We start from the raw sequence: 18,992 nt of genomic DNA, 5'->3' as shown, positions 1-18,992 counted from the left end.
GGAGTGGTGGGTTAGGGAGAAGAGGGTTGCTGGCAGGGGCTTATTGAACTAATTCTCAGTTATTTGTTCACAGTCTGGTATAAATCAGTCATAGACTTTGTGCAGGAATAACAACCATGTTAATTTTGAGCCTTTGCATCAATTTAGACAACTTAGATATCATCCCCCTCCCACCACCAGATCCAATTGCAGCTCTGATTTCTCCCTGGAATTGTGCATGGGGACTAGAAAATCAGGTCAAACATCGTGCTTATCTTTTAAACTTTTAATTTTGAAAAAATTTAGACGTATAGAAGAGTTGCAAAAAGAATGGAGTGCTCCCACACACACATCCTGACTTATTTTCCCCAAGGTTAACATCCCAGGAAACCATGGTTCAACTTTCAAAACTAAGTTAACCTTGGTACAATAACACGAATTAAACTACACACCTCATTAGGAATCCACGAGTCTTTCCTCCAATATCCTTTCTGTATTCCAGAATTGGGTCCAGGATCCCACCATGCATTTAGTTGCAATGGCTCCTTATTCTCCTCTCATCTGTGACAATGTCTCAGTTTTTCCTTGTCTCTCATGACCTTGAAACATTTGAAGAGTATTGGTCAAGGACCTTGTCTAATGTGTCTTATTTAGATTTGTCTGATGTTTTGATAGATTGGAGCCATACATTTTGGGAAAGAATACCACTAGAGGCCATGTGCCCCTCCCAACACATTGTATCAGTATTATATTAATATACGGTAATATGCATACAATATTAACATATCCTATTCCTGGTGATGGCACCATTGATTCTGTTGATTACCATGGGGTCTGCTAAGTCAATAACTCATCCCATTCATGTAAATGGGACCTGGGTCAGCCATGGAACCTAGATAACCTTATGTTAATTATTAGTTTAATAAATATATAAGTTAAATAGTATATATGTATCTTGAGCAGGGAGTCAATGTTTCCAATCATTGGGTGGACTTGCATTTTTAATTTCCCTGCTCTGTGAAGTGTGACCACAAAGGTATATAGGTCTAAATATATCTCTAGCAATGCCATGGCTGCCTATAGCCATCCCTCCTTTGCATGGACCTAACTCTAAGGCTGAAGGATTATCCATTGATGAACTTCACGCACAACAGTCTCTGTAAAGAAAAAAACCCTCATCCATTTACCATCTTAGGACTTGTCTATTTTTTTCTGTATATGTAACATTTCCCTTTTTTTTTCTTCTGAGCTTCTCTTGGGATCCTCCGCTGTTAACAGAAATCTAGAAGATGGGGGGATGGAAGTGGAGTGTAAAAACGTCTGCCAGTGCCCCATGGTTTCCAACCCACTTTCAGATGCACCGTCTCATTTCAACAGACGTAGGTGAGGTGTGCAGATCAGTGAGTGTTATTGCTACAAACAGAAAAACGAAACAAAACTGATGCTTAACAACTTTCAAGGACTTGCCAAGGTCATATGACTGTGACAGTGCAGAGTGGGTAGTAGGAATACTGAGTCTACTGGTCAGGCTCACCACTCATTTCACACCAGCAAAACAGACTCAGGGCTCCCGCAGGTCCAGAGCAGTCCAACACATAAGCAGGTGACTCGAACTCTCAATTTAGTACCAAGCTGTTACAGAAGCCAAGCATCCTTCGTGAATCACTCTGGGTTTTCCACTTACCGGTTGTTATCTTAGGAATGAAATATTCCTGGAGTTTATTTCTAATTTAATGCCAAGATGCACATTGTGCCTCACCCGTTTCACCTGAGGTGTTATTTTTGCCCAAATAACACCTCCTAGATGAGGACTTATTGTGCCTGTTTCCTCCTTTGGAAATTAAGGATAATAATAGTAATCAGCTGCACACAAAGCAATTGTGGGGGGCAGGGTTAGGAAAGGCTCAGTGATTGTAACAGCTCACAGAAAAACCAAGATCAGGGAGAAGTGCTGTAGAAATGCTAAATGCAGTAGGAAGAATTATGACATCTCTTCAAATTCACCACCAGAGGCCAGGATAATACAAATGCTTGGCAAATGGTAACTTCATTCAACACATATATATTGGCTGCATGTCATGTTGGAATCCAAAGGTAGAAGGGGTTTTAGATAACAATAATCATGACTCGATTTTTAAAATTGACATTTTTTACAGTAGTTTTAGGTTCACAGCAATATTGAGTAGAAGGTACAGAAATTTCTCATGTGCTCCCTGTCCACACACAGGCACAGGCACAGCCTCCTGTGTTACCATCATCCTCCACCACAGTGGTGCATTTGTTAGTATTTATGAGCCTTCATAACACATCATAACCGCCCGATGTCCATAGTTTACTTAGAGTTTACTCTTGGTGCTATACAGTCTCGGTGTTGGGTTTAGACAAATGTATCCACCATGATAGTACAAACGGAATTGTTTCATTGCCCTAAAAATCCTCTGTGTTCCATCTCTTTATCTCACCCAACCCCTGAAAACCACAGATCTTTTACCGTTTTCATAGCTTGGTGCCTTTCAGAATCTTCTATAGTTGGAATCGTACAGTATGTGGTCCATTCAGATTGGGTTATTACACTTGGCAGTATGCATCGAAGGTTCCTCCATTCCTTGTCATGGCTTGATCGCTCATGTCTTTTTAGCACTGAATAATATTCCATCGTTTGGATGTACCACAGTTCTATTTGCCTAGTGAAGGATATCTTGGCTGTTTCTAAGTTTTGGCAATTATAAGTAAAGCTACAATAGACATCCATATGCAGATTTTTGTGGGAACACAAATTTTTAACTTCTTTGGGTAAATACAAAGAGCATAACTGCCGGATCATATGATAAGAATATGTTTAGGTTTATAGGAAACCTCCAAATGGTCTTCCAAAGTAGCTGCACAATTTTGCATTCCCACCAGTAATAAATTAGAAGGCTGGTTGTTCCACATCCTCACCAGCATTTAATGCTGTTTGTTTTTTGGATATTGACCATTCTAATAGGTAGATAATGGTATCTCATTTTGCTGAAGCGTTTTAAGTGCCAGATGCCGGACTAAGCACTTCAAACAGTGATCTCATTGCATCCTTACAAGAATGCTATGAGGTGAGTGCTATGCTTTTGTCTTCCCAGTTTCCAGATTAGTAAGGGGAGTTTAAAGAGGCTGCATAACTTGCCCAAGGTTCCATGAACAGCAGGCACAAAGCCAAGTGTTCCGAGGCGTTCTCAGTGCTGGTTTGCTTGTCCACTCCCTGCTTTTACAAAGGAGAGCCTTGATTCTAGAGCTGTTAAAGGACTCACTCAGAGTGCCACACAGAGCATGACACAGGAAGAGAACTTGGTCTCTGTCGGCTGTGCTGCCCACAGACAACCTCTCAGCCTTCAGTCATGGCAGGGTTGGCCAAAGCGTTCAGTCTTTGGCCTTATACTAGGAATCCTGATGGCTATTCCAAGCTTCTCCAATCCATTGCTTTTTTCTGAATGCATTTAATGCTCTGATTAGAGACAGGACCTCTCTTGAGTGCAACACATAAAACTTAGCATCGCCTCAACGATGAGTTGAAATATGTTGCCCACTCTGTGCCTGAACACCAGCTGCAGATGAGAGCTCCGTGTTATTATAGTACCTCCCTCCAACCTTAATTGTTTTCTTAGGTAGTTTCCATTCCCAGTTCTCTGATACCCTGTGGTGTTTCTAATTTTTTCATATGTCATAGATAATTCTTAGAACATTAGTTCCAACCCAATTCTATTTGAAAAGCAGATGTTAGACATAAGAAGGTGAAGTTTGTGGTTTTTTTTTTTTTTCCAATTTAGGGGGCTGTCATCCCTAAAAAGTCAAGAATTATAAAGTTGTTCATTAAGATAAATAAGAAAAATGTTATTTGTTTTTAACTTAAACTAGAGAGAAGAAAAGCACGAACAGCAAAGCACTGACTAGATTCTACCGATGTCCTGAAGAATGATTTGCTGTTGTTAATAGGGTGGAGATTCTGTTAGAAATTAAATGTGGGAACTGTTGAAACTGATGGCAGAGTTGAGGGTGTAGGAGGCCAGCGCGGGCCTTGTAGGATCTTAGTGTGTGTCGATGCTGTGGGGGGCTCAGGGGGTTTGGGGGCTGTTGTGGTATCACCTTGATGGTGCCAAGGCTCCTGTGTGAAATGTGGTTAATAAAACAATGGTGGATATCAGAGCAGAAGAGCAAAAGGAGCTACTGCAGGATCACTTGGTTCATTTCACATTGACCACGCAGAGCAGAATGGGGCTGATGGACCCTGAGTGCCTCAAGTGGCTTTGGATCAAGCTGCACTCTCTTGCTTTCCCCAGACCCAGCCAACCACGCAGGCTGGTTTTGTTCTCTCTCCTACCTGTTGAGGGAGGCAGAAGTGGCTTCTGAGAGTTCCTCACCTTTAGGGCTAGCTACATCATTCATGGGGCTTAGGGCAAAATGTAAACGTAGGGCCCCTTGTTGAAAAATTACTGAGAATTTCAAGATGGTGGCAGCAAAGCACTAAACAAAGTGCAGAGCCCTTGTAAGCGCCAGGTCCTGTGTGACTGCCCAAGTCAACCTTATCCCAGAAGCTGGCCCTGCCCCGGCATCAGTGGATGACTGCTTACAAATTCATGAAGTCTTATTCCTTTTTACTTGATAAAACTGAATTCTCTAATGCTACACGTAAGTAGGTTTTGCAAGTCTCCGATTTCAAAACAGGAAACTGTGAAGCTCCATTATTACTTTTGAGGGATAGCTGTAGTGTTAACTTAAGGTCTAACTGAGTTGATTCTAGAAGTTATGATTTTGGTTTTCCTAGCTTCACTGCTTGGTACAGTAGACTACTGAGATGGCTACATATTGTTCTTCCTCTTGAGGTCTCCTATTCTCACAATGTGTGAAGCACATAACTAAATGAGTGTAATGCAATGTGGTGTGTATAGAATGCAAGCATAAAATGGTACCAGTGTGAAGAGAGGGAAGGGCTGAAAATTCAGCTGTAGGTGGTCAGGGAAGGCCCTTCAGAGGGCTCCAGGATGGAAGGACCTAGGCACTGCCTGCATCTGTCCTCTCTGCCTCTTGGTAATTCACAGTGTGCACTGGCTATTTTCCTAATGGGGTGCCCCTTTCATTTGTCAGTAGTAACAACCTGAAGAATCAAAATCCTGAAAACACTTGGGGCAAATGTTGAAGTGGACAACAGGGGCTGGACGACCATTTTAAAAGTAGAATCAGTTCAGACGTGTGTTCTGCGGCTCTGTGAGGAATTGGTGGAATGACCTGTGGTGAAATTAATGTAGAAGGTTTGAGTCCATAAAGTTTCACAGATGTTTAGGCAGAGAGACCATGAGACTTCAACCAAGCCATTGGCAGAGGAAGGGTGGCAAGAGAATGAATCTGAGATACACTGACGCTGTGAACAATAAAGGAATGAGAGAGAAGTCAAGGATGGTTCAAGAACTGCCATCTTTGCCAAGGTTGTAGAGAGTCCTGTATTTCATCTGAGTGAATAGCATGCATTCATGATTAGTAATATGCCATATAGCATCAAATCACTAGTAGTAATTGTGCTTGTGTGTTTATGTTTCTGATAAAGAAGTTATCGGTTGATTGTTATCTGTTTGTCTTGCTGCCTCCTGCATGAGCACTAGGTGACCAAACTCTTCTTTTTGTCTTTGTAATTACGTTTGTTTCACATGGCATAAACAGTGGGTGCTAAATACATGCCATTTTTTCTGACTGATGAGGATCCCACAGAGACATCAAAGCTGTCTAAGTGGCCACTTGGATTTCCTCTGTTGATTGAAATGCTTGGAAAAGAAGGAGACAGAATAATTGGCACATCTGGATTAGCACTGATTTCCTATTGCTTTTAGTGGCTTCACATCTTACCTATTGTGAAGGTCTAATCCATTTATTTTTAATTGACAAATAATAATTACATATATTTATGGGGTACATTGTGATGTTTTGCTATATATATGTATACACAAAATAATTCCTGTATTTATAGTGGAATTATTAAATCAAGATGCTAAAAGAGTAGATTTTAAACATCTCAACTTTAGATCCCAGCACCTATCCTAAATTTTCAAAATTGGTCTTTTTTGTTTGTTTGGAGCATAAAAACAAGAGTGTAGGTATTACATATGACCAACATGATGGATGATATGACTTTTTAGGTAAAAATGGAAACACCACAAAACTCAAATGCAACGTAGCTCTAGTTCCTAGCCACACTGTGAAACTAGTCCTCTGTGAGAAGAGTGCAGAAATACATGTTTGTTGTCCACCTGACGAATTGCCAAGGTGGTGCTATCACTCTCAGCGTACGACTTCTGAAGTCAGAAGCCCAGCAATTCTACAAGGGAAGCACAGAAGGCTGGAGGATCCCTGACTGATTTTCTGGCAACCAATACAGGAGAATGAATCATAAGGTTATAATCGGCAAAAGACATATTCACAGGGATGTTGCAAACTTTGAGAAAGAGTGTAGAATTGTTTTGAGAAAAAGCAGCAACAAAGCATGGGATTTGCAGTCTCCTGCAGAGGACCTGGACCTGAGCAGTTCTTAGTGAGAAGTAGCTTTGAGTGCCTCACGGGGAGAAGGAACCAACATCCTCCAACTCCTAAAAATAGAGACTGTAACTTTTACTTCTGCCACTGGAGGGCGCATTTCGTCTATAAAGAAACCTTTCCATTGAAAACCCGGGAACTTTCCAAAAGACTTTTGAGCACATCTCAAAGGATGGAGGCCTTGGGGAGGGGTGAGGGAGTGGGAGGTGGAGGGGCAAAAGGGAATATGAGATAGAGAGTTATTGACGTGCTTAACTCTAGGGAAAGGTGTGTGCCTAAGTGCGAAATTGCCATATATTGTGGAGGCTGCATTTTCCTTATTGTAACCTGGGGAGCTGCAGCACATTTTTCAGGAAAAAAAAGTAGACTACGTCTTCCCATATAACTCTTCTACAGAGGAATCTAGACTTAGTGAATGCACCATTGTTCTCCAGAGGGCCCCTCCACCTAAAATGGGGCAGGAACCAATGTAAACACCCGCGTTGGTGGGTCAGGTAAGGGATCCCGAGGCACAGCGGGTGGAGGGAGCGTGAGTTAGCATCAGGCTCATATAGAGGCTGCAATAAAGAGCCAAGGAAGTAAAACAAAAATGAGGAAGGCCGATTAAAAAAGAACATTTGACAGACAATGTATAACTCCAGCTCTTTTCACAGAAAGCAAAATATTCCCAGAAAGCAGAGAATTCCCTGAGATAGGGGGAGTTAGAACTCGAATAAGAGTTCTGATTTTAGGCATTCTCTGTTGGTAATCCTTCAGTTTTTATAACGTTTTCTAGATCTGCCACTGCATGAACTACATAACTGACAAATCTTCAATTCACATTATATTTAAGTGGTTTCCCCATCACTTCTCACAGTTAAAAATACATTACATAAATTACTATCCTGCCTAGTGAAATATGCAAGACTCTGTTGTCTGCCGTTTATTTCTAAAACATTTTGGCACTTTCCGCGGAAGTCGTCTTCTTCTCACTGATGCTAGGGGACTTCTTTTTTCAATGTTACTTTGTTACTAAGTGCAGGATCACAGAGATCCGTGGGGAAACAAATAGTGGCAACAAGAGTGGCCTGTGGTGGAGGAACTAACTGCTGCAGGCGGGGGCGGATGGGGAGCTGGAGTGGAAACAGGGCAACTGAGGTGATGTCTGTGTCCCCTGCACGTGACAGTCCCACGGAGCTCTTCTGATCTGGGGCCAGGCTGGGACTCCGGCCCAGCTCTGAGGGGCACCAGGGTCTGAGTATTAATCGCGTGGCAGATCTCCAGTCTCCATGTGATACACCAGCCGTGCAGAAGCGTCCCGTGTAGAAGCACAGAGAACAGCCAATGATCTATGGTCCTGCAGACCCTCAGCATGGCCCTGTGAGTCTCCTGCAGAGGACCCGGACCTGAGCAGTTCTTTCTTCCCAGCAGGTGTCACTGTGGAGTCATTCAAACAGCGAGAAGAAAAGAACTGTGCTTTAGCAAGCGGAGACCCAGTAAAGGATCTTGAACCAAAATTGCACACAGGCTCCACAGCTATGACACACAGCAGCTTTAAAAACTCCCTCCACCGCTGAGTCCAACGCTGTGAGCATGCGGTGTCTGTTGTCTTTGAACTAACTTCACCAGATCTTTCAAGTTTTAAAATGGGAGCTAAAGCAGAACAATTATCCATATGGACGTTAAAAAGATAGCTATTGCCATAGCTATATCCATTTTTGTCCTATTTTCTGACTGTTTGGACAGGTAGTTTTGTTTGTTTTTTAATTGTGGTAGGTAACTTGATGACGTAGAAAGAATGCAGAATCTAAAAATCCGGATTCAGATTCTTGCTTTGACATCCCTGTGTGTATGTTACTTTGGACAATTTACATAATTTAGAACTCTGAGACTCCGTTCCATGACAGGGTAATTGCGAAGGTTAAATGAAATGTATTCAGGAAAGTATGTAGTTACAGTGAATCCAGATGCATCACTGAAATACTGTTTAGATTTCATTATCGTTCTAGTATTTTAATTTCATTTTGAATCAGTTCTGTTCTTATAGTATTACCCATATATAAAGTATAACCTCTAGGACGATACTTCACTTGTCTTCTTTGGGCTAAGTCTTGTACTCCCTTCTCCCGCTCCCCCTCTGCAATGACTACTCGTGGTCTCTGCTCAGATGTCCTGCTAGAACTCAAATGCAGAATTATTATCTGTATGCTCCCACCTCCCTCTCTGCATTATTACTTCCAGTTGATGGTGCTGTCCCCTTTTCCCGATCCTTGAATTGCTGGGATCACCTCAATTTCTCCTTCATCACTGTCTTCCCTATCTAAACAGATCCTTGAACCTGCAGTGCTGTTTCCAGTGTTGCCCTGCCTCCTGTGTCTGTCTGCTGCCCCCACATAGCTCCTTGTCAGGATTACTAGTTCAGTTTCCTACCTCACTGGCTTCTGGGGAGCTTTCCCCAGATCCCAGTTCCAGGGCTTCACCTAAGTCCACAGGGTCAGAATTGTAGAGGGGCCCAGGATGGCATGGCACTACCATATGCTTGGGATTTTGTTGGGAACCCCTGTCACATACTTCTCTGACCTCAAGTTAGATTGACCTTCCAAACCAAAGGGCATGTCACTCTCAGAAAGCTCCTCTCGAAGCCACCTTTTGATTTTGTTCCTTCCTTGCTGCACATCATTGCAATTTCCCACTTCCTGGAGGATGGACTTAACTTCAGAGTGAGATGATGTCACTCCATTCTCGGTGCCGTGAAGGAAGGGACAGTGTGCGCCTTGCTCATCATAGAATCGAGTGCCTGGCCCATCATAGACCCGACGGTAGCTCCCTTTAGGTGGTTGCCTGGATCACAGCCATTGCACCTTCCAGGGATGGACCTTCCAGGGATGGTCCATCCGTGGAGGGGCCCCTGGCACCGCCCCTTGGCCATAGCTGTTGACACAGAGGCCAGGCTTTTGATACAATGTCTACAAACAGATACTCTTTACAGAAAATGGAGAGACCCTGAGATCAGATGTCATGGACACGTAGTCACATGAACATGCAGGCCCTGTGCTAAGGTCTCCTGTTGCCATGGCTCCCCGATATGTGGCAGGGTTTGTGTGTCCTGAGCCTTGGCTGCTCAGGTCCACCCTGTCAGGAGATACCATGACACCTCCAGTAAGTTGTCTCTTTTTCTCCCTTTTTATCCAAGTCACTTAGAGTCAGTCCCTCTTACCAGCAAATGACAGAGCATAATCTGACACACTGTTGGGGATTCCGTCTGCTCCTGATACAGTTCCAATCTACCCAATTCATGTTATCCTCCATGATTCTCGGTCGTAATTTCTTCTCTAAAACCAGGTGACTCTCCTAATACATTTCACTCTTTTTTTTTTTTTTTTTTTTTTTGTTGAGACGGAGTCTCACTCTGTCGCCCAGGCTGGAGTGCAGTGGCCGGATCTCAGCTCACTGCAAGCTCCGCCTCCCGGGTTTACGCCGTTCTCCTGCCTCAGCCTCCCGAGTAGCTGGGACTACAGGCGCCCGCCACCTCGCCCGGCTAGTTCTTTGCATTTTTTTTAGTAGAGACGGGGTTTCACCGTGTTAGCCAGGATGGTCTCGATCTCCTGACCTCGTGATCCGCCCGTCTCGGCCTCCCAAAGTGCTGGGATTACAGGCTTGAGCCACCGCGCCCGGCCCTCATTTCACTCTTTTCTAGATGGAATTTCTTCTCTCTGTTACCCAAGCTTCTTAAAGTCCTCATTGTCCCAGCCTCTGCGTGAAACTTCTTCAGCCATCAATGATATCTCACCCCTTCAAGCCCTTATGCCACGGCTGGGATGGACCAGTCACTGGACCTGCATTCCAGTGGGTTTATATTGCTCTTTACCTCTACGCTTGTCGATAACTCATTTTCCCATTTAGTTGCAAGTCACTTGGAAGCACAGACCAAGATTTACATTTGTTTTTTCATGTTTTTCTTGTAAATGTTTAATGCCTACATGTTTCCGTACTACTCCTCTTTCTAAATCCTTATTGTTTAAAAGTTTCTCTCCTACTATATCCATGCCTTATAAATATTGATTGAATGAATGGATGAAATGCATACCTGCTTATATTTCTAATTAAAGGCAATTTGGGATTCTAGTATTTGTTTTTCCAAAAATGTTTCCAATTACCCCTTCCCTTGTCAGTTCCCATGTAGCATGGAAATGCAACATTCCGTTTGTAGAATGTCCGCTTTGTAATTACCCCTGTCAGGGTGATTAATGGATAGCAGTTTATGACCAGGAACCTCCATGGTGACCTGGTGGCCAGCAGAGGCCACCTTGTGTCAGATATTTCTGCCCCTGCATAAGGTTTTAAAAAAAATTTTGGCTTTGGGAAAGAACTAAGGTTGCAATATGGGCACATTTGCCTGCAGATTCCCAGAGCCTGTTGATAGCTAATTGCATCCAGGCGGGAGGACTGATTTTCTCGGCAGTCCCTCCTGACTGGGAGGTGGGATGGTCACTCCAGGCTGGAGCAGGGCCAGTGCCTTGGGCCAAATGTGTTTTCTTCCTCTTGGCTGGCTGTCTTCTGCCTGGGCCTGTTTTGCCCTCTGCTGACATCTCAGGCTGAGGATCTCTTTCCTGGCCTCGCAGGGCCAAAGGTTTCTGGAGGGTCAGGAGGCAATAGGAACTAGGGGTTCCCCACCCCTTCTGCACTGGCTCCCTGCCCAGTCACTGAGGTTAAAGGGATGTCTACCCTAACCATTCCATTCTTCACACTGCTGTTGTGAGCATCCTTGTTTCTCTTTTTCTGAGACTCCTGGGTTACGCCTGGCTATAACTGCTCTGCTCACCTGGTGGAAAGCAGTGTTTCCTTCTTGAGGAGAAAATCAGCAATGGCTGGAGCCACAGGTGCGAAGAAAGTCCATGTACTGGGAGCAAGGAAATGAGGCTTTGAATGTGCTCTTCAAAGACTGCCCCTGGGAAGGCCAGAGGGCTGCCTTCCGTTATTGTTTCTGTTCTCCCCTTCCAGGCAACAGGCCGGGTCATTGTGAGCTACCAGCATACTAGCACTAGTGTGGGAGTATTAGTGTACCAGGGCACATGAGCCGAATGAGGCCTGGGCGGTGTTGCACATATTTAATGGATTTTCTCCCTTAACCCTCACCGCAACAGCATGAGGCAGCTACTTCTATTAATCCCACTTTAAAGAGGCAGAAACTGAGGCACAGAGAAGTTAAATAACTTGTCTAAAGCCACATCACTCCTATTCTTGTATAAGAATAATGAGCACTCCTATCAATGCTCTTACTAATCAACTGCACATTGCAGCTGTATTTCAGGATATATATATACAGGTAAACTGTATGCTTAGCAGGAGCTTAGGTAAGAGCCTTCTACTTGATCACTCAGCAACCATTTTGGACCACCTATTAACATGTAGACCTGTTCTACAGGCTAAAAGAAATGCCAGAAAAGCAGGTGCTTGCATTATAGGTTAGAGGAAAAGATCCTTTCTCTGTGTGTCTCTCTTTGTCTCTCTAGGTGTGGGTGTTTTGTGGGTGTCCCTGCAGCTGTGGACGGAGCTGGGATGTATGCAGTGTTCTGGGGGTTTTGTAAGCAGCACAGCCTAGTGATTAGAACAGTCTGCAGATAGCCCACGTATGTTTATAAATGACTCCATTGGCCAGGCACGGTGGCTCAGGCCTGTAATCCCGGCACTTTGGGAGGCTGAGATGGGCAGATCACCTGAGGTCAGGAGTTCAAGACCAGCCTGGCCAACATGGTGAAACCCCATTTCTACTAAAAATGCAAAAATTAGCTGGACATGTTAGCACGTGCCTGTAATCACCACTACTCGGGAGGCTGAGGCAGGAGAATCATTTGAACCTGGGAGGCGGAGGTTACAGTGAGCCGGGATCACGCCACTGCACTCCAGCCTGGGCGACAGAGCAAGACTCCATCTCAAAATAAATAAATTAAATAAATAAATAAATAATAATAAATATTCCATTGCTCACTAGCACCAGACATTGGATATCCATTTAATTTTCCTGTATCCTGGACAGGGGGTATTATTATAGTTCCTAATTCTTCGGGAGTACTGTAAGGATTAGAAAAAAATGATACATGTTCACTCCACTGTTTACAATAGTGCTGGGTACGTTGTAAACAATCAATAAATTGCAGTGATGATTGCCCTTACCTTTTTGCATCTCTCTGTGTATCTACAATTGCCTGCTCATTTGGAGAAAGGCACTTCCTCCTGGAAGCCTCCTGTGACACCTGACCCCCTCCCAGTACCTTCCCATGGGGCAGGTTGACTGTCCCTCCTATCGCTTTCTGTAAAGCTGTGTATGTTCTCTATAGAGTGCAAGCTCCTGTCACGTATATTTAGTCAGGACCTCCTATGTGCCAAGCACATGGGGCATAGCAGTGGAAATGACAGGCACCCCTGGCCCTACTGGAACTCACCATCCAGTGAGAGTGGTGGTTAGTTATTCAACAACTACTTTTGTTCAACAAGACATATTGAAAACCCAGGAATTGTAAGGAGATTTTTGGGGCACTTCACCTTCTTAGAAGTAGGGTTACCGAGCAGCTAACAGTGAAGCTGAGACCCGAAGCATAAGCAGGAGCTGGCCAACTGCATTGAGGGCATGGTTTCTAGGGAGAGGGACTAGAAGATGCTGAAGTCCTGAATGAGAAAGGCATGAGAAAGGGAGGAGGTCATAATCTTGCCTGCGTTTCTTCCCCCTGGGCAGAGACTGGCCCCATCTGGGGTGTAAGTTTGAAGGCAGGCAGCAGGGTGAGAGCTGGGTGGGTCCAGCCTGTTGGCTGGGCTTTGCTGCTCTCACAGGCTTACTTTTCTCTGGGCACTTTGAGGGAATAGAGTCACCTGGATCCTCACAACCTTGGTATGATTCACACCCATTTTAAAATGGGGAAAACTGAGAGAAAAATTACTCTGGTAACCCAGTTAGTAATGCAATGAGAGGCCAGTGAAAGTCTGTCTGCATGAGTGTATGATCAGAGATGAAGACTTCCCTAAAATTTGTGAAGCGAAACCAGCTCTCCTCTTTTGGGTAAGAGAAATGGTAATTAGGGGAAAATTGAAAAGTATCCAGTGATTTTTCAGCACCTTTTAATCACCCGAAGTGATCTTCTCGATTCAGAAACAAAATGCATGATTAAGAAGGAGGTTTACCACTGCCCTGAACATATTTGGTATGTTTATTTACGTTCCACGCCATCCACCACCAAGCAAAAAAAAAAAAGAAAAGAAAAGAAAAAAAAAAGAACATCAAAAACTAATACAAATCTTTGGAGAAAATGTCGCGAAGTTTTTGTAAATGAATGCTTACATTATGGTCAGAGTTGGCACCCTTGAAATTCAAGCCGGAAAATCAAAGCAGATTGGTGCCCAATTTTACGAGAATGCACTGATTTTCTTCATTTCCTGGGCATATAAAACAATGTTTCATTGTGTGAGTGCTACTCTTTTGGAATTAAGATACAGAATATCAACTTGACTTTCATAATGCAGATACTATGTTGTATCACTATCAACAGTAATGATGTTTTCCTTCAAGTACTAGAGAAATATATTTACATGTGTCCAAGGACTGACCTTTAAAAAAAGAGAAGTAGACATCTCATGTACTGGTTTTCTATCTTTCCCTGTCATAGAAGTGAATGAAGAGGGAAATATATAAATTAGAGAGTATAAAGTGTTTCACTGAGAAAAGCCTTTAAATCAGAGAAGAGAAAATGGATTTCTAATATCGCTAGACTTATGAAGTCGAACTGTGAATGCTTTTGTTAATAAAGTTGTTACTGCTTCAAAAGACAACTTTTTTGGTAGGATTTGATGCTCACTTATTTACAGCAACACACATGACATGGATAACAGCTAATATGGTAAATATGTATGTCTCTGTGTGTGAAGAGAAAGGTGATAGTCTCATGAAACTTTGCCACAAGATAGATTTTTAAAAAGCATTATTTTTATATATTAGGTTAGTGCAAAAAAAATTGCGGGTTTTGCTCTTGAAAGTAATGGCAAAAACTGCAATTACTTTTGCACCAACCTATATAGTATTTTACTTAACTTAGTCATCAATAATTTCCCCTGCAACTTAGCAAAGAAACTTTATTGTAGATATTTTCAATTAGTGTATTTAAGCCTAAAGAACAAGAAAAGAACACCACCCCACCCCTCCCCCCCCCCCCTCCCCCGCCGCAATGTGCTCATCCTCCAGATTCAACAGGTTATCAACATTCTTCCAGTCTCCTTTCGTTTATTCCTGGCCCCACTGTTTTCTGGGACACTTTAAAGCAAATCCCTGATACTACATTATTTCACGAATGGATACTCTCTATCTCATAGGTAAAGCCCTTCCCCCATTGTAAAAGTTAATCTTGATACCATTATTGGCAAAATTAACAATAATTTCTTAATGCCATCTGATTACTCAGGCCTTATCCAATTGTCCAACATTGGCTCGAAGGTAACTTTTAATCATGGTTAGTTTGAATCAAGACCCTTAAAAGATCCATACATTGAGTGCATTTCATTGATCTCTTAGGTGGTCTCAAAATAAATAGTGACCCTCTCCTGCCTGTTTTTCTACTTACTACCTCCCTTTCATTCTTTTTTCTTTCCCGACATCAGTTTGTTCAAATCAGCAGGTTATGTCCTGAAGATTGGCACATTCTGGATTTGGCTGGTGGGATCCTCCAGAGTCATGTAGAGTGCAGACTTATGATTCATCTGAGACTTCATTAGATTCTTATCATGAGCAGGAAAATTTCCTTGGAAGTTTTTTTTTTTTTAATTTTAATAAACCTCTCCCAGGAAAGACCACCTGGTGGCAGTGTTAGGCACAACATTTCCTTGGGTGAGTCTCCTCAATACCAGGGACCTTGCCCCTCCCCTGAGTTCTCTATTTTCCCGGTGCCTGCCAGCCACACCAGCGCCTGCGCATGCGGAAAGACCAGCTTCCAGCCTGCGGGCGGCTCTACCTGCCAGGGCGTGGCTCCCTGGGTCCCCTGGGGACCTGGAGTGGCCGTGACTGACGGCTTTGCCTGCCTTGCTGCAGAAATCACCGGCTCTGCTTCGGATTCATTGGTTCAAAAACATAAGACTGTTTTTTGAGGATTAAAAACTGAGGGTTTTCCATTTGAGTTAAAAAAAGCAGTAAGATTTGCGGAATGTTCCAGACAGCAGCCAATTCGATAGAAATTGATGGCAGCCCGAGTTGTTATTTCAGCCACTACCCCCTTTCCTGCTTCCCCACAAAAGATAACCACCGGCTCTGTTACTTTGACCTTCAATCTCAGACAGTTTCAGTGCCCATTTTTTCATCCAAATGTCAGGAAACTCTTGGAACAGTCATCTGCATCTTTCCAACACTGCCTCCTTGGAGATCAAAACAGTGACCGGCACAGCACAGGTACAATGTTTGCTTAGAAGTGTAGTCTACGTTAAGGCTGTGGCACCAAATTACTAAATCATACTTAACCTCAGTTTATTCATTTGTAGAATGCCAACAACAATCACTAAGTAATAAGGACTAAAGGAGTGAATTTCTTAAGCAAGGAAACTCAACTTAATTAGATTGGGTCTTCAGAGCTGGAATTCGGTGAATTTCTTGCCATTTTAAAATTGGAATCATCACACTGAATGAGAGGCCTGGCCTTGGAATGATGGAGTAGGGCCACATATGTACTTTTGCAAAATTAATGAGGATAAATTAATGCACTAGTAGGTGACTAGTGCACACTGAAGCTCTAAGCTGGATATCTGAAATTTTTTAGTTAAAATTAAGTAAGAGCTATTTTACCTGGAATATTTCCTTCCTTGTAATTTAAAATTAAACCTTCAGCCAAAGCAAGTAACTTTAATTTAAATGAATTTCAAACTCTACTCTTGCGATTCAATTTCTCTCTGTGTCTTTCTGCCTGTATAGTCATTGTGCATTAGAGCAGCTTTGCTGATGAGGTCAGTTTGCTAAAACGATTTATTTTCTTAACAATTTTGAGTATATTATTTAAACCATTTAAACAGCTTTTAGGGAAATTACTGACAAGCATATTTAAATTCAGAGCCAGGTCACTGTAAAGAAGAAAAAGAGGAAGAAGATAAACACCCTCATTCAACATTCAGAAGCCATAATTGTGGTCATGAATAATCATGTATTCCTCTAATAAATTATTAGACTGTAAGCCAATATATTTTGTACAAAATCATATTAAACATTTCCAGAAGTAAAAATTAAAAAAAAAAAATCAATCATATGGTTCTTTCTGTCACATTTTGGGTATGAACTAATTTATTTGATGATATATCAATGATGAGAAGAAAACAGGAATATTTAAGAAATTAATGATATAGTGCCATGAGTCCTTTGCCAACCACTTAAAAATAAGAAGCCAAAATATTAATGGTATAAAATATGTTTATATACATTCAGAATTTTAATGAGATTCTCTTGATATGTTGTGAGTTAAATGCCAAATTCATCTGCAATTAAGCAGATCATACAGGTATTGAGAATGCGGGTAACATGTATGAAGGCAAATTTAAAACACACATTTCCCAGCTGAATAGGTAAAATCATTAGAGATTATTTAGTGTGTGTCCAGAGAAACACGAAGTTAAGAAATTTTATGGTTGGCTGAGAAATGCTGTGGTGATTTTCCCATAGACACCCCCGCTACCCATTTAGGTTCTTGTTAGATGATTCTCATTTCTGCACTGTAATTTCCAGCTTATCCTAAATATAGACTCTGGATTTGAGCCATCCTAATTAAACTGTGAAGTTCTTTTGTAGTGAGCTCTGATGCTTTGGAAATCAATTTCCAAGCTTATACAAGCAGTGTCTGTCACCTTTTTGGTTTTCTTCCCCTTTATGAATTTATCTGGAAATGGTCAAATGCTATTTTAGTGGCACGTTTGTTCTTTTTTTTTTGGTCCAGGCTGTTAAAAAATAATAATAATTATAAACTTCCCTTCTGTTTTATAGAGATTAATTCATTCTTTCAAAAGTTTCCCACCTTAAAGTACCTATCCCCTTTCTGCACAAAGTCTTTATAGTATAAATAAAGAAAGTGAGATTAAATGGTTTTGCTTAAGGCTATCTGGAGAAACAAGTATGGGATTCTTTTTTTGTTACACAAAATTCATGTTTTTTCTTGACACACAGCTGTTAGAGATAATGGGATTCACTAAGGGAATAGAAAGTGAGAATCAAACACAAACATTTCAGTACAAGCCACCCTACAGGATAAGGCTAAAAGCTGGTGTGCGGAATCTTGGGTGTTGACTCAGGAGTACCTGTGTCTTGACAGTGCTCCTCCAGAGCTGGCCCGGCTCCCTGAGACTGCACTGAGGAGCTGCATGGAGTCAGAGCTCACCTTCTGTGTCAGTGTGCACACCTTTCCTATCTTGCCATCTGCCCTTGGAGAGCAGCAGGCTGTAGTCGTTGAGCTGGGATTATTGGAGAGGAAGTTACCTCTGACTGCAACTTTGAGCAGGACTAAGACAATACAAATTCCATAGGAAGGTTACAAACTATTTGTTAACAAAACCCAGATGTCTATATCCTTTGAAGGTTCAGTTTGAGAGTAATTTTACAAGGACTCTGGTTTGTCTTTTGGCTTCAACTTCCAGAATGTGATTTTACTAGAAGTCTTCATGATTGTTGGGAGGTGGCAGTAGTGGTGGCTTTCCTTTTAAGTTGTCTTGGAAAGACAGAAACACCTGAAATAGTCAGTATGTTTATCCCAGGGTTTATGAGGTCAAGGAGCAAAAATTAAGCACCCTACAAACCACAGTTGGACTCAAAGTGGTTTGCAACCCTGGCTACGTATTAGAATACTCCTCTGAGGCTTCTGAAATAGATGTTAAGTACCTGGGTCTCACACGCAGACCAACTATATCAGTTTCTTTGGGTTGGACCAAATGTATGAGTATGTTTTTAAAATTCCCCAGGCGATTTTAACTGGCAGTCTGTGTTGTAGATCAGAGTACTGGTTCCAAACATCGATGTCCACAGCCATGGGGAGTTCTATAGATCTCTGGGTATGTCACGAAAGCCTAAACATTCCTTTTAATACGCTTTATTTGAGACTAAGTAGTTATTACTTTAGACAGCAATTTTGGAGCGTAGATCAAGCAGGAAGGAGGCAATGAGAGGAAAACAAATGAAGTACTCAACAGAATGATGCTTCCATTCTAAAAAGGCAGGGATAATGGTTTAGAGGGTTTCCTCCATGTAGGTCTAAGTTATGAAAAAATATATCAAAGAAAGTTTAGTTTAAAAAGATAGAAGTTACGACAAATGTGCTATGCAACGTTCTTTTTTTCAGTTGATCTCATACTAAGACAAAAATGTTACATTTTGCTACTAGATATATGCTATTATAATACTGTCAAGTTAGCATAATGGATTTTGCCTACAAAGTGGTCCAGTCTTAAGCTAAGATTTAGCAGATCGATATACCTTAAGA

The 18,992-nt window shown here is 42.2% G+C and overlaps 1 protein-coding gene across 2 annotated transcripts in view; it reads left to right on the top strand.

Annotated features, from left to right (window-relative positions):
- TMEM182 (transmembrane protein 182) overlaps positions 1–18,992 on the top strand; it is a 375,574-nt gene that overhangs the window by 112,182 nt on the left and 244,400 nt on the right. The window contains exon 5 of one of the 2 annotated variants that reach the window (XM_033175591.1): positions 7,942–9,856. The exons of the other annotated variant lie outside the window; for it this stretch is intronic. Within the exon in view, the coding sequence (XP_033031482.1) occupies positions 7,942–8,087 (146 nt within the window). The 3' untranslated portion in view covers positions 8,088–9,856. Of the gene's footprint in view, positions 1–7,941; positions 9,857–18,992 lie in introns of those variants that run through there. 2 annotated transcript variants of the gene reach the window in all.

The sequence above is a fragment of the Trachypithecus francoisi genome, unplaced genomic scaffold, assembly GCF_009764315.1.
Source record: "Trachypithecus francoisi isolate TF-2019V2 unplaced genomic scaffold, Tfra_2.0 Lachesis_group17, whole genome shotgun sequence".
NCBI classification, from domain to species: Eukaryota; Metazoa; Chordata; class Mammalia; order Primates; family Cercopithecidae; genus Trachypithecus; species Trachypithecus francoisi.
This window is presented reverse-complemented; position numbering and strand designations above follow the sequence as displayed.